The 14,463-nt window shown below is 55.8% G+C and overlaps 2 protein-coding genes across 7 annotated transcripts in view; both read left to right on the top strand.

Annotated features, from left to right (window-relative positions):
- Window positions 1–5,747, top strand: part of NISCH (nischarin) — a 30,729-nt gene extending 24,982 nt beyond the window's left edge. For 3 of the 6 annotated variants that reach the window (XM_015593740.2, XM_015593739.2, XM_015593738.2), the window contains 5 exons: window positions 1,799–2,219; window positions 2,655–2,811; window positions 3,307–3,435; window positions 3,963–4,124; window positions 4,527–5,747. In XM_015593740.2, coding sequence (XP_015449226.1) covers window positions 1,799–2,219; window positions 2,655–2,811; window positions 3,307–3,435; window positions 3,963–4,124; window positions 4,527–5,137 — 1,480 coding nt within the window. In that variant the 3' untranslated portion in view covers window positions 5,138–5,747. The remainder of the gene's footprint in view (window positions 1–1,798; window positions 2,220–2,654; window positions 2,812–3,306; window positions 3,436–3,962; window positions 4,125–4,526) is intronic. The other 3 variants (XM_006917558.3, XM_006917557.3, XM_015593741.2) reach the window with 2 other exon arrangements.
- A 2,455-nt stretch (window positions 5,748–8,202) lies between these two features.
- The window catches only part of STAB1 (stabilin 1), a 27,345-nt gene continuing 21,084 nt past the window's right edge, over window positions 8,203–14,463 (top strand). The window contains exons 1-7 of the mRNA XM_006917556.3: window positions 8,203–8,283; window positions 12,496–12,632; window positions 12,976–13,091; window positions 13,333–13,418; window positions 13,489–13,558; window positions 13,958–14,053; window positions 14,359–14,462. Of these exons, the coding sequence (XP_006917618.1) occupies window positions 8,203–8,283; window positions 12,496–12,632; window positions 12,976–13,091; window positions 13,333–13,418; window positions 13,489–13,558; window positions 13,958–14,053; window positions 14,359–14,462 (690 nt within the window). The remainder of the gene's footprint in view (window positions 8,284–12,495; window positions 12,633–12,975; window positions 13,092–13,332; window positions 13,419–13,488; window positions 13,559–13,957; window positions 14,054–14,358; window position 14,463) is intronic.

Here is a 14,463-nt window from a genome sequence, read left to right as displayed (position 1 = left end):
CACAAGGACAGGCTGGATCACTGGGCTCTTGCCACCAGGGCAGGCCAAGGGGACTGCTGCCACTTTTTCTGGACCTTTCTACTCTGCTCCGCTGGGTCCAGGCATCTCTCATTGCCCCTTCCCCTCAAGGACTCACAGTGCAGTGGCTGGCTCTGTGGTCTGGTAGACTGTTTTCAGGCACTACCCGCTTCTGACTCCCAGTTCCATGCCTTCCCCTTTTGGGAGCCTCACACCCCTTCTCGGGAAGACCTGGGTGGCTGACGGGTCCTCTCTGCATGTAATTTGGGAAATGCCTTCCAAAGGAACTTGTTGGCTGAGAGCAGCAAGGTCTAAGTGTGTGAGCTGGGTGGTCACCTGATGCAAAGCTTCTTTTCTTCTGGGAGAAGACTGAGGCACAGAGAAGGAAGGAGTAGCGGCCCCGCCTGTTCTTTTTCTCCTTTCTACCCTGTTCCTGCCCCCTGAACCTGGCTTTCCCTGGGCTTCCCTCCCCAGGTTTCCCTGAGGGCTGCCTGGGGCTAGGAGTAGAGGGAGCCCACTAAGGAGCATGGTCATACCCACAGTTCACCCATACCTGGGGCTCAAGGGGCCTGTGCCCTTGAGTGTGCCCCTGTCTCCTTTTACTGCTCCCTGGCTTCACATGTGCTGGGGCTTCCCCAACCTGAGCAAGAAATCCTTCTATTTGTCATACTTCTGTTCCCTGAGACACAGTCTAGCTCACTTTCTCTTCTGTCCTCACCCCAGCATCTCATGAGACCTGTCTTCTCCCTCCAGCCCAGCCCCCCAGCTAATGTTCCCAGAGGGCTTCTAACCTCTTTGGTGAATCAGGTGACTCTTATGTCCAGCTCAAGTCTCATGCCCTCTGTAGAGACCCCTGATGCTTCTAGGTGCTGGAGAACAGCTTGTGCCCTGCATAGCTGTCTCCCCATCTCCCTACCCCTGTGCTGAGGCTTTGGGTGGTAACACCTGGTCTCCATTTCCCTGCCACCCCCGAGGCTGGCTGGAACCTATCCACACTGGGGACTCCCTGCAGAAAGCAGGCACCCTGCTTCCTCCTTGCAGACGTATCTCTGTCCCAGGACAACAGGAAGACAACACACCGGCTTCTTAGGGGCATGTGGCCCAGTTCAAGATCAGATCCCTAGGGATCTTACTTGATAGCTGGACTGCCCAGTTGAGAGGACAGTGTCCAAAGGACTTCCTCAGCATGGGCCACAGGCACATAGGCACATACATAGGCTGCTTGCAGGGGTCCCCCAGACTCCATGAGCTTTAAATGTTCTGAGAATTGTTTGACCAATGTTCTCTGGGAACATTGAAAACTTAATGTGGCCACATGCAGTGGTGGCTGGATGAGGGGAGAGCCTGACCTATCTCAGGAGGACCCAAAGACACACTGAGGGACAGTTTTTTGAGTTTTTGGTTCTCACCTCTACATGCGCCCGTGTCCCAGCCCTGGGCACGTGGGTTTGTCCTCTGGACTCTGGCATTTCTGACACTTCTAATTCCTTCCCAAAATAAGTTTTTAGTTATGGGTCACATATGGCTGGCTGTCCAAGCCCCAGAGTACCGAATGGCTTATCCTGGCCCCATCTGCCCATCTCCCGCCCAAGAGAAAAGGCCTGGGCACTTTCCCTTCTGCTGTTTTGTCTTCTCATAGGGAACCTGGTGATGAAATCCCAAGACCCCAGAGATGGCTTGTGGTACATGTGTTCCCCTCACACTTTGAGGTTGCAGATGTCAATATGAATCTCCATTTGGGGTCCGCATGTTAATATGGTGTTTCTTGGGGGATTGGGAGATGCAGCAATGACCAGCATCTTCAGGAGGCCCTGACAGAGGCTCCAGCCCCAGCCCTAGCCCCAGTGGAGGCGTCGGTCCCGACCCCCGTGGAGGTCCCTGCTCTGGACCGGGCAGAAGCCTCAGCCCCAGAGGAGACCCTAGCAGAGACCCCAGCTCCAGCCCCAGCGGAGGCCTCGATGCCAGCTTTGGTTCCAGTGGAGACTCCAGCAGAGGCCTTAACGCCAGTGGCAACTTCAGCCCCAGCGGAGGCCCTGGCACAAACGGAGGCCTCCACCCAGTATCCAAGCGAGCACCTGATCCAGTCCACCTCGGAGGAGAATCAGATCCCTTCGCACTTGCCCGCCTGCCCGTCACTCCGGCACATTGCCAGCCTGCGGGGGAGAGCCATCATCGAGTTCTTCCACAGCAGCATTGCTGAGGTAGGGGCTGGGCACTGGTCTAGCTGGCTGGCACTGGTGTGGAGAAAGGCAGCATAGTTGGTCCTGGGGGCTGTGGCAGAGCTTGTGTTGGGGTCAGCCTCAGGTTCTCCAACTTCTCTGTGCTGACTTTTTCCCCCAGCTTCAGCTGGTGCAGCTTTGAGGGTCTGGGTAGGGAGGTCTTGGGCTGCCCTTCCCTTGTCAGTTTTCTCCCCCTGTGGCCACTCCTGTCCTTGGGCCCCAGGCAGACCCTGCTGTACACCCATCTCCCACCCCTCACTTCCTCTCTGTTTCCAAGTTTATTAATCTATTGACTAGGTACGATGACGTTCCTGCCTCTCCCTGTCCAAGGCTGTAGGCATGTCACCAGGGCAGTGGGGCTAATAGAGAGGGTACGCTGCTCTCCTGCAGGCTCAAACCTGCCCCCTTTGTGTCCAGGTGGAAAATGAAGAGCTGAGGCACCTCATGTGGTCCTCAGTGGTGTTCTACCAGACCCCGGGGCTGGAAGTGACCGCCTGCATGCTGCTTTCCACCAAGGCCGTGTACTTTGTGCTGCACGACGGCCTCCGCCGCTACTTCTCAGAGCCACTGCAGGGTAAGCACCAGGGCCTGCTGGCACCTGGGAACTTGGAGCCCGTGCCTAAGGAGGCAGGCTGGGCTCTGTCTCTAGAGCCAGTTGTATGCCATCAGGCAGCAGTGATTTGGCCGCACTGGACTGAGAATTCTTTATCTGAGAAAGTAGGAGTTAAAACAACTAACTTCCCACCTGATACTGTCATGAGGGACCTAAGACTAGGCATGAAAGAACCCAGCCAGGGTCCAGCAATCATGTGGGAACTAGCCATGATGAGGGATTGAGCAGCTTCTGCCCCATGGGGTCTCAGTGGAAGACTCCTGTCAACTCCACAGCCAGGCGCAGCTCATACCCTAGAATGCATTGCTCGCGAGGCCTTGTATGCATAGAGGGTGGTGGTGGCTCTTCTGCAGGTCCGGCCAGCCCAGGGGACCCATTCTTGCTGGATGCAGCTATGCACCCCTCATGCTCTCTGCACAGCCACCACCACCCTTGGTCCCTTTTTCTCTATCACAGATTTCTGGCATCAGAAAAACACTGACTACAACAACAGTCCCTTTCACATCTCTCAGTGCTTTGTTTTAAAACTCAGCGACCTACAAACAGTCAACGTTGGGCTTTTTGACCAGTATTTCCGGCTGACGGGTGAGTGACCACTGTGCTTTGTCCTATTTTAGGTGAAGGCCAGTGTTACCAGTGGGCTTCCACCTTTCATATGTGGGTACATTATCACAGACAGAGTCATCTCTCTGTTCATAAGTTATTTCACCAGAGTGGGAGGAAGCAGCTTTAGGAACTGCTGAGAGTGCAGAACTTACCCCACAGGGCTTGGGGCGGCGGGGGCGGCCAGAGGCAGCAAAATGCCGGGGCAGCACTGGGAGGGCAGGCAGAGTGGGCCCTGGGCTTAAGGGCAGGATGTTTCTGACTCATACTTCCTGAAGAGAGAAAGCTAAGCTATTTCCCTAATTCCTGTATCCCCTTCCAGAAAAATGTCACAGCCCTTCCGGCCTGAGAAATGGCCGTGTCCCCAGGCTCCGTGATGCTTTCCCACATGGGCCTTTCTGGCCCTGGCTCTATGGTCTTTAGGTCCAGGCTGACCTGATAGAGACTAGAGATGTTTCCAGGGCAGGAACCGGGCTGCTTGCAACCAATACCAGCCCCTTCTCCCACAGGCTCCTCCCCGATGCAAGTGGTGACATGCTTGACTCGGGACAGCTACCTGACACACTGCTTCCTCCAGCACCTCATGGCCGTGCTCTCCTCCCTGGAACGCACACCCTCGCCTGAGCCTGTCGACAAGGACTTCTACTCTGAGTTTGGGAACAAGACTACAGGTACCCCAACCCAGCTCAGGCTGTAGGCAGGCCATCTGGGCCGACGTCATGAGCCTTGCCAACCCCGAGGGCCACAGCAGGCCCCAGAGCACCTCTCTGCCTCTGTCTCTCTTTTTTCTCTCTTGTCCTGCTTAGCCAGCTAAGGTTTTACATGGGCTTTGTCATGGCAGAGTCTCTGTCCCAGCAAACCCGCAACCATCTGGCAGATGCACCCCAGGTGTCTGCTCTGCTCTGGGCTGCTGGCTTGTGGGTCTCTTCCTGGGCAGGGGGACTCGGCATACTCTCTCCCACCTATGACACATAGCTCATCCTGCCATCTCTGGGTGGCTTAGGGCTGCTGGCACTCCCAGCCCCACCACAGGCCAATTCCAGGCTATAGCCCTGGCGGGGGTCTCTCTGCAGGGAAGATGGAGAACTATGAGCTGATCCACTCAAGCCGCGTCAAGTTCACCTACCCCAGCGAGGAGGAGATTGGGGACCTAACGTTCATCGTGGCCCAGAAGATGGCTGACCCAGAGAGGGCACCAGCCCTCAGCATCCTGCTGTATGTGCAGGCCTTCCAGGTGGGCACACCGCCACCTGGGCGCTGTAGGGGCATGCTGCGCCCCAAAACGCTCCTGCTCACCAGCGCCGAGATCTTCCTCCTGGACGAGGACTTCGTCCACTATCCACTGCCTGAGTTTGCCAAAGAGCCGCCACAGAGAGACCGGTACCGGCTAGATGATGGCCGCCGTGTCCGGGACCTGGACCGTGTGCTCATGGGCTACCAGACCTACCCTCAGGCTCTTACCCTTGTTTTTGATGATGTGCAGGGCCACGACCTCATGGGCAACGTCACCATGGATCACTTTGGGGAGGTACCAGGTGGCCTAGCCAGAGCTGGCCAGGGCCGTGAAGTCCAGTGGCAAGTGTTTGTCCCCAGTGCTGAGAGCCGTGAGAAGCTCATCTCGCTCTTGGCCCGCCAGTGGGAGGCCCTTTGTGGCCGGGAGCTGCCCGTTGAGCTCACTGGCTAACCCAGGCCGCAGCCAGCTCTTGCTGCCCTCCATGTCCAGGCTAGTGTCTGCTCAGTGCAGAGAAGCAGGCTCCCTTCATTATTTTTAATATGATTTCTCCTCCCTTTTGGTACCTTCATTTGACTTCCTCCCAGAAAATATGAACATTACATGTCCAGTTGATTCTTTCTAATTCTGAGAGTGAAAGTGTCAGTCCCTCCAGGGCCTCTGTGTGCCATTATCCTCCCATGCATCTGTTAGCTGCCCCTGGTGCAGCGTGGCTGGGCACAGCAGTGTTGTGTCTTCTGTCATAGAACTGTTGTTAACACATCGTGTCATGGGTTCTTTCTTGAAATGTCAAGTCCAGTCTTGTTGCTGTTGCTGTCATTGTGGGCATTTGCTGCTAATCATGAAGCTGGCAGCAAAACGCACATTGGAAGTTCCCACCCTGTGCAGTTTTCCAAAGTGGAGGCTTCTCCTGGTCCAGACAAGTGGGAGAGCCCCGTCGGGGGCAGGGCTCCCCCGGCCTTGGAGCTAAAAGGGATGGGGACACAGGACCTAGAGCTGCCAGCACCAAGTGTGATTCCTGTTGCCTATTTTCTCTAGTCCAATAAAGTGGCGTTTGACGCAGTCTGAGTCTTTTATTTCCATGGCCACTAGGGTCCCCCCAGTAGGGCACTGGTCTAGGACAGTTGACCTGAGGGAAAAAGGGTGCCCTAGAGACACTGGAACATGAGGTATTGGGGAGAAAGAAAGGAGAGAGGAGAGGAGGGGATGAAGGGCAAAGGTATAGGCTCTCCCAGGACCAGATGCTAGATGGATGGCCTTAGGACTGGGCCATACTGGTCTGTAGCTAAACCATGAGCTTCAGGGCAGACATGAGTGTAGATAACTCTGGGGCAAACCTGACTTCTAGCTCATTGTTTCTGCCCCCTGCTGATCTGGAATGTCACACGTGGGCCCAGCCCCACCAAAGGCTACACAGCCTGTTATGAGAGTGTGGCCTAGAGTCTGGGGTCCTTCATCATGTGAGGTCTGGGGGTGAGTAGGTCTCACCAAGATGGTTGTAGCAGGAAGGCCTGTGGGCAGGTAGCCCAGGTATAGATGGTGGAGTGCCCATCTGTGTCTGTGTTGTGTCCTGAGAAATGGGGATTACCTCAGGGAGCCCTGCATTAATCAGTATTGGGCTCTTACCCTTGTTTGGGGGGAGCGACTAAGGGTAAGGTCTCCCCACTGTATTCCCCCAGCCAGATCAGAGGTAGAATGTGGGACTTCTTTGGGACCCAGCCCCTGTGCCCGACCCTTCCTCAACCTATTTCTACCCCCAGAGCAGGGCCCTTAAGCCCCACCCACTTCCCTCATCCTGGCCCAATCAGGAGCCTCATTCCCCAAAGCATGGGGCCATTTGGTCAAAATTGGGGAGGATAGTGGCCAACCCAGCTCCCAGGCCTGCTTCTGCTCCTCTGTTTTCCCTGGGTGCCAGTGGGGTAGGGATCCTGACCTAGAGGACCCATGGGCCTCAGACTAGGGGTGGGTGGGGAGTGACTAAGGGTAAGGTCTCCCCACTGTACGCCCCCGCAGCCAGATCAGTGGCCAGTGCAACTGCCCCAGGTGCTGGTAGGGGGCTGTCTCGCCTACTGAGGAGGAGGAGGAGGAGGAGGAGGAGGGGCAGATGACAAGGCTTCCCCCAACCAGGCCATTATCTAAGGTATTTACAAATGGCCACCTGTCTTCATCTCAGTCTCCTGTAAACAGGACAGTGACAACCAGAGGCAGTTTGCACCACACCCAGGCCTGGCACACGGAGGCCTCACCACCTAGGCTAACACTGTTCCAGTCCCCACAGCCCAACATGTAACAGCTGATTCAGCTGGGTCCAACAAGGACTTGACCTACTGGGGGGAGGCATTGCAGGCAACAGCTCTGGGATTGGATCTTAACATCGGTTAGCTGAGCAACATTACACAAGTTACTTAGCCCCCTCTGAGCCTCAGTTTCCCCACCAGTAACGGGTAATAAAAGTAGCCACCTTCATTCATTCATGCATTCATTTATTTTTTCCACAAATCTTTATTGAGCATCTACTGTGTGAACCAGCCAGACACTGTCCATGTTTTCCCATAGCTGACATTCCAGCAGTGGACAGAAAATAATTAAACCAGGGTCAACTGGTGCCTCGCTCTATAAGGAGATGAAGGCCAGTGACCTTTGACCTGAGACTGGACGTTGTGGTAAGTCCCTGTGGGAGGATCTGGGGTGACAGTAACACCAAGAGAGTTGCTTAATATGTCTGGGGCAGGATGAGGGGGAGCAGCAACAAGGTCAGAGAGGCCAGCCTGAGCGGACAGGGGCGTGGAATGCAGTAGAAGCCACAGTACAGGGCTCCTGAGTAGGGAACAGATGAAGCAGAAGGGAGGGGCACTGGCTGCAGGGAAAGCACTGAGGAGGCCCCTGGGGAGAGAAGGGAGGCATAGGGACAAGGTCAGTGGCTGGACCAGTCAGAGAGATAGCTGGAGCAGGTGAGAGGAGGAGCGGCCCACTGTGTTGTCCACTTAGCACAGAGCCTAACAGGGAGTCAGAGGCCTGCAAGTGCCCCCAGCAGTTGAAAAGATCAAGGTGAACGGATCTGATTCAGGAGCTGCCCTACCCTCAACACCTAGAATCCCCCAGAGCCTCTGACTGAAACAAGCTGGGCTTACAGACACTTGGGGTGGGGAGTTGTGTGCATTTGCATTGGAATTTGTTTCACAGCCCCTGATAGACCCCAGGCTTGCGGCTAATGGTGGACTTGGGTGCTGTGATACCAGGAGGAGAGTCCTGGGCCAGGAAGCTCCAAGCAGGGCCTAAGCCATCCATGCGAGGGTCAGTGGCCAGCACCTTCCCTTCCGCCTGCAGGCTGCTGATAGGCAGGAGGAAATCCTGGCGGGTTCCTGTGGGGGTGAGCTGGCGGGGCCTCCAGCCTGCTTTTAAAGCGAGTGCCCGCCCCATCCCGCTTGCCTGCCCTGTTCCTGCCTTCCAGAGCTCATTCCCCACACAGGCTACCCTGACTCTGTCCTGGACAGTGTGCCCGCCAGCTGCCACCGGCCATGGCAGGGCCCCAGGGCCACCTCCTGCTCTGCCTCTTGGTCTTCTACCTAGCAGGCTCCAGCATCCTCGTGGGGCAGAAGGTGAGTGTGAGCCAGTTGCAGGGGGACATGGTGTCCAGGCTCTGCTAGTTAGTGGTGGGAGCAGGGAGGGAGTGTACACAGATTAGCACAGGTCTGGAGACACAAAAGTCAGGGTACCAGTGTGACCTTCCCTGAGCAGGAACAGAGGCCAGGCTGTTGTGTCTACCTCCCCAGGCTGAGGAGTGTATGTGGCTACATGGAGTAGCAGGGGTAGCAGCCTGACCTTCTGAGGAGATGCCCAGCCAGCCAGCATGTGGTGTGGTGTGGTGTGCTGTGGTGTGGTACGCTGTGATGTGCTGTGATGTGCTGTGGGCAGCTTCCCCCCGGTCTCCCCAGCCTTAGGGTGAGAGGTACAGAGTCAGGCCCATCTTCCTGCTCTCCCAGTCCTGACTGAGGCCTGGTTTCTATGTGGCCTCGGTCTGGAGATTGGAGATTTCATTACCCCCAACCCTCTCAGGGATGACAAAATGAGAGACTCATGTGACGTGTGTGTGTGTGTGCTGGGTGTGTGTGTGTGTGTGTGTGCGCGCGCACGCATGCACGCGCATGTGTGCCAATGCCCAGCCCCAAGAGTGCCCAGAAGCAAAATGAGGTCTACTGACCCCAGTCCCTCTGGGTAAACAGTAGTCAACGATGACACCCTCAAGCCTAAGAGCTGCCATTTATCAAGTGCACAGCGCACATCTGGCACTATCCCCTCAAATCCTCACAGCCCCTGGGCAATGGGTCCTGTTGTTCTCCACCTGAGGAAGCCAAGGCCCAAGGCTGGTGGAAACAGGTCAGTCCAGCTCTGGAGCTGTGCTCCAGACCACCACCTGCAATTCCCCGTCCAGCCAGGTGGGAGGAGCAGAATGATCTTTGTATGCGGTCATCAGGTCCATGTGCGCGAGCCCCATCCAGACCACCTCTCTGTGGGCGCACCCAGGCCCTACAGTAGAGACATTGTCTCCACCAGAGTTTTTGGAAGAGCCTCCCACCCTGAGTATGGAGATAGAGTCATCTGGCTGGGGCCTGCCTCCACATGAGAGACTCTCCCCTGTGAGGCCAAGTTCATCTGATTCTTGGGGCAGGTGCTGCTGTCCCCATATCACTAACAGGCAGCTGAGATCCAGAGAGAGACAGGACTTGCCCAGAATCCCACTGCCAAGCAGAACGAAAACAGGAACCCAGGCACCCTGTTATCACTGGGCTTTTTGTCTTTGTGGTCCCTCAGAGAAGGGGCATGGAAAGGGACCTCACCAGCTTCAGGGCCAGGTCAGGACTGAGCATGGGCAGATCTGAGGCTGAAAAGGAGACAGTGATGGTAGAAGAGCCAAGGGTTACAGGCCGTTCCTGTAGGTTAGTTCCTGTTCACCCCTGCTTCAGTTTCCCCGTGCGTACAGTGCAAGGGAATTCACAGGCCTTTCTACTTCCTCATGTTCTGGGAACAAGGATCAGTGAGGGGCTTCAGGCTGGGATTTTTTCCTTGTCAGAGACTACCTCTAAGCCTGAGCTCGGGAGCTTGAGCTCAGCCAGTCTGGGTCAGGAAAGAGGGTCCAAGGGGTTCTTGTGTACAGGGACACACCAGTGCTGGCCTCCTCTCGCACACCCTCAGTCATTCAGCCGTCCCAGCACCCCATGTAACATGAGACTCTCTGTAATTATTAGGAAATTGAGGCTCTGAGGGGAAGGGAAAACCTCTGGTTCACGTAGCCAGTGAGTGGCAGGAGCAAGACTCAAACACAGGCAGGTTCAGGTAGTAGAGGCAGGGAAGGCTTCCTGGAGGAGGGGGTTTTAGCACCTGTCCATTCAATAGCCTTTTACCAAGCACCTCCTCTGTGCTAGGAGTGTGTAGGTGCAGGTGGAGCTGGAGTTTGAAGGCAGAGGGGCATTGATCTAGTGCAAGGGAAGCAGTTTTTGGGTTCCTTCCTCTGAGGTAGTTGGGGTTTTGGGCCCTGGACCACAGCTTGGGGGAATTTCTTCCCCCTTCTTACAACAGACTCAACACCTCGTGTCTCCTCAAATTCCCTAGCAGTGTCTCTGTGAGAAGCAGACGTTGCAAAATCAGTTCTGGATTGGGGCAGGGAGTGAGGCAGCACTCGCCTGGCACAGGCAGATCCCGAGGTGCCCCCAGGAAGAAGGGAATCTGATTCAGCATTTGGCTGTAATCCAGCCTCACTCCGCCCAGCGGGACCAACAGTGAGATTGTGGGCTAGGACTGCTGATGCTTCTTCCAGGCTGCTTGGCAGAGGAGGCCTGAGTGCCTGCCTGTGGGGCGGTCCTGAAAGAAATATGATTTGGCTGCTGGCTTATCCACTTATCTCCATTTCACAGCCATTTACGAACAAGATATCCTGTGAATGAGTGTCCACCACATGACACAGGGCTCTGGCTTCCTCCCTGTGCCCGGACCTCACCCACTGCTTCATCAAAAGAGTGAGGACAGTGTGCTCCCACTCCCCTTGAGCCCTTTTCCAAGGCTGACCAACATTCTTCTAAGGGCTGGTCCTGGGCCAATGGTGAGCATGCTGGCAGCTGTGCCCAGCTGACCAGGTAGCCCTCAGGAAAGCCTGCCACCTGCAGAGCTTTTGCCCTGAGCCAGCAGCTGCCCGACTCTGGAATTACCCAACTTCCTAGATGCTCCCTGGCTCAGCAAAGACTGAGCCTGGGGTGGAGAATGAGACCACAATCCCAGCCCACAGCTCAGCCTGAGGCCGCTCACAGCTTCCCTCTTTGTAGACCGCAGAGGCATGAGCGGAAAAGGCCAAATCATAGCACAGAAAGGCCCTGGGACCCTCATATTCATCAGAAGAAAGTGTGGATCACTATTTCTCCTCTTCTCTTGCTTTGGGAGGCCACACATCTGTAACGTGTTCTAGGAAACATGTCCTGGGCTCATTCCCTTTGGACTGGTATGGTCAGCATAAGAACATCTCAGCTCTCCAGGCCGTGTCCCAAGCCCCCTAAAAACCTCTCTTCTATTAAAATGCACCTTCTCATGGCCCTTTCTCCCATTTACAACCAAGAGTTTAGCTTCCGTCCCTCCAAGGTGCAGTGCTGTAGGTTACTGGGACTTTGTTGCTATAGAGGTAGTCCCAGTGATGGTGGCCGTGCAGGAGCTATGGCAGGCCAGTGAATGGGACCCTCGGGCAGGGCTTTCTTGGCACCCTCAGGTGACAACCCCTTTTCCTGCCTACACCGCTTTTCTCCATGTAGCAGCCAGAGGGCCATTTAAAACACAAACCAAGTCGTAGGCCTGTCCCGACTCAGCCTCACCTAGATGGCCTGGCCACCAGCCCCTCTCTAGCCTCTCCTTGGCTACTTTCTGCCTCATCACACATGGTCACTTATTCCTTCCTGCTTCGTACCTTTTGTCTCTCCTATCCATTCTGCCAGGAGCACTGCTCCAGCCAAATGTCATTCCTCCTTTAGGCCCCACCTCAATTGTCGCCTCCCCCAGGAAACTTCTTGGGCCTCCAGCCTGGGTCCTCTCAGCTCCCTTACTGTCAGCATCGCTCATCCGATGATGGGCAGTGCCCCCTTGGGTCCCGGCTGGTGTGAGGCCATGGCCAAGTCTGGGCCAAGGTCTCAGGGAACATGCCTGCCGTGGCCCAAACTCAGGCAGACCCTCTCACACATGCCTGCTTACGGAGGCCAGCCTCTCGAGTCTGGGGCAGACTCCTGGGTCCCTTGGGCTTGATGAGAGGGTCATTTGGCAGCAAGGTGGGGATATGCTTAGAAGAAAGTAAGGATGGGTGCGTTTTTCTCCCAGTGTCAGCCATGTCATTTACTATTTATTTTTAAATGAAAGGCAAGAATGATCTCTAGGTGGAGAGTCCAAGTTCTAATGCCTGATTCGTATCCTATCAGTGGGTGGTTTTCAGCAAGGACCACCCACTCAAAGCTCAATTTCTTCATCTGAGTTGGCTGAGGTAGAACAAAATGGCTAGATTCTTTTAATGTCAGAAAGTATAGATTCAGACTTCTCAAAGTGCTTTCAAGGCCATGAACAGAGATATATGACTGTGGACATAGGGACATACTATGGCAGTCACAACTTGTGACAGGCAGGTTTCCCCAGTTTTAAGGGCCTTCCCTGTCCTCACTGCCTCCCCACTGAACAGGTAGAAAAACAAGGCCTGGGGAGGGCTGCTAGGCCTTGCTGTGATCAGTACAGAGTCAGGACTAGTGCAGGGTCCAGCCCCTTCACTACAAACCCCATTCGTGGCCCAGGTGCGATCCAGACACTGTGATGTGAAGACCAAGTTTGTCACTCATGTACCCTGCACCATGTGCCCTGCCGCCAAGAAGCAGGTGTGTCCCTCGGGCTGGCTTCAGGATTTCCCGAAGAAGATATCACAGGACTGCCGGTGTGGACCCCTACCCCTATCTTTGCCCACTTCTGGGAGTATCCTGTGAGGTGTCAGGGAACCAGGAAGAGCCTGGACGTCTTGGGGAGTAAGGGCAGGGACTCACTTAATCATACATCTGTTGGCTCCTCCAGTGGGGCAAAGAGAGGAAGCGGGGGAGGAATAAGAAGGTGGAGGCTAGTAGTGTTTACTGAGCACTTATGTGCCAGGTCTTGTGCTCAGCTCTGGGCTAGGCAAAGAGAGGGGAGGTGGAGTAAGAACACTGGAACCCAGCATCAGGAGGCTGGGGTGGGGCTGCTGTGTGGGAGCCTCTCTCATTGTCCTGCTCATGCTTTGTCCCCAGCTACGAGGTACAGCTGGGGGACTCTCTGTTGTCCATGAGCGGCTGCAGCCTGGAGTGCTGGAAGGACGTGGTGCAGAAGGCCTGCTGCCCTGGCTACTGGGGGTCCCAGTGCTACGGTAGGGGGTGGTGGGGTCCCACCTTGCTCCTTGCACCCCAGCCTTCGATTCCCCCTCTGCAGTATCTGCCGGCATTCCCCTTCACCTTGATCATTTAATGAACCAACATAGCTTGCCACCTGGCTCTGGCTGCTCTGGGAAGGGGCCGAGTCTGGGTCCTCCCAGAGCTGTTGGAGTCAGAGATGAATCGAGAGTTCTTGGAACACAGCTGAGTTCTGTGTGTGGGGTGGGGGGTCCACAGAGTGCCCTGGGGGGGCAGAGACCCCATGCAACGGCCATGGGACCTGCCTGGATGGCATAGACAGGAACGGGACCTGCATCTGCCAGGTAAGGGCCGGGCAGGCTGGGGTGGGAGACATTGGAGGGGCTGCACTGACTGGGCATATTTTTCCACCAGGAAAACTTTAGTGGCTCAGCTTGCCAGGAGTGCCAAGACTCCAACCGGTATGGGCCTGACTGCCAGTCAGGTGAGCACTGGCAGGGCAGGAAGGCAAGGCCAATGTCTACCTGGGGTCCTGTAGACACTCAGTCCCTGCAACCAGCCCCCGCCAGCTTCCCTCCCAGCCCCCCAGCCTTGCATTTCTTCTCTAGAGTCACAAAATTTTTTTCATCATACCCCTATCCCCTCCACTTGCTGTTCTTGGAGGCCTCCTCCAGGAAGCCCTCCCTGAACTCCTAGGCTGGGCCAGGTGCCTCCCTGGGCTCCCACTACCACTGTGGCCCTGCATCACAGCTCTGGACTCCTGAAGTTGTACCTGTTGGAGCTGAGTTCTGGAAATGCAGAGGGCAGAGACTCAATGTCCCTGCGTGTCCCTGGTTTACACCCAGAGGCTAGGGCCCCACCTGTTCCTATGTATTCCTCCCAGTGTGCAGCTGTGTGCACGGTGTGTGCAGTCGTGGGCCACTTGGGGATGGAAGCTGCCTGTGCTTTGCTGGATACACTGGACCCCGCTGTGACCAAGGTGAGCAGTGCTGCTGGGATTGCTTGGGCAGCGGGTTCTAGGTGGCCAGAACAGGAGAGGTCAACTAGGTGAGGGATGGAGCCTGAGCCTTAGCAGGACCTCTGCCCGCAGCCTAATTTCTTTCTAAGTAAGAGAGGCACACAACTGGTCAGGGGGAAGGGGAGGTCTCATCTGAGACCTCAACTGTCCAGAACCCAAGAAAGGGCGGGGCCTTTGCCAGAGTTACACAGCAGAGCACATATGCTCCTGTGTTCCTCCCTAACCAGGGGCTTCAGCCATTGTAATGCTTTCCCTTCTCCACTCAGAGCTGCCTGTGTGCCAGGCCCTGAACTGTCCCCAGAACTCCCAGTGCTCTACAGAGGCCCCCACCTGCAGCTGCCTGCCTGGCCATACCCAGGAGGGCCGCGAAT

Source organism: Pteropus alecto, unplaced genomic scaffold, assembly GCF_000325575.1.
Source record: "Pteropus alecto unplaced genomic scaffold, ASM32557v1 scaffold75, whole genome shotgun sequence".
Lineage (NCBI taxonomy): Eukaryota > Metazoa > Chordata > Mammalia > Chiroptera > Pteropodidae > Pteropus > Pteropus alecto.
The sequence above is the reverse complement of the archived record's forward strand: the minus strand, read 5'-3'. Positions and strand labels throughout refer to the sequence as shown.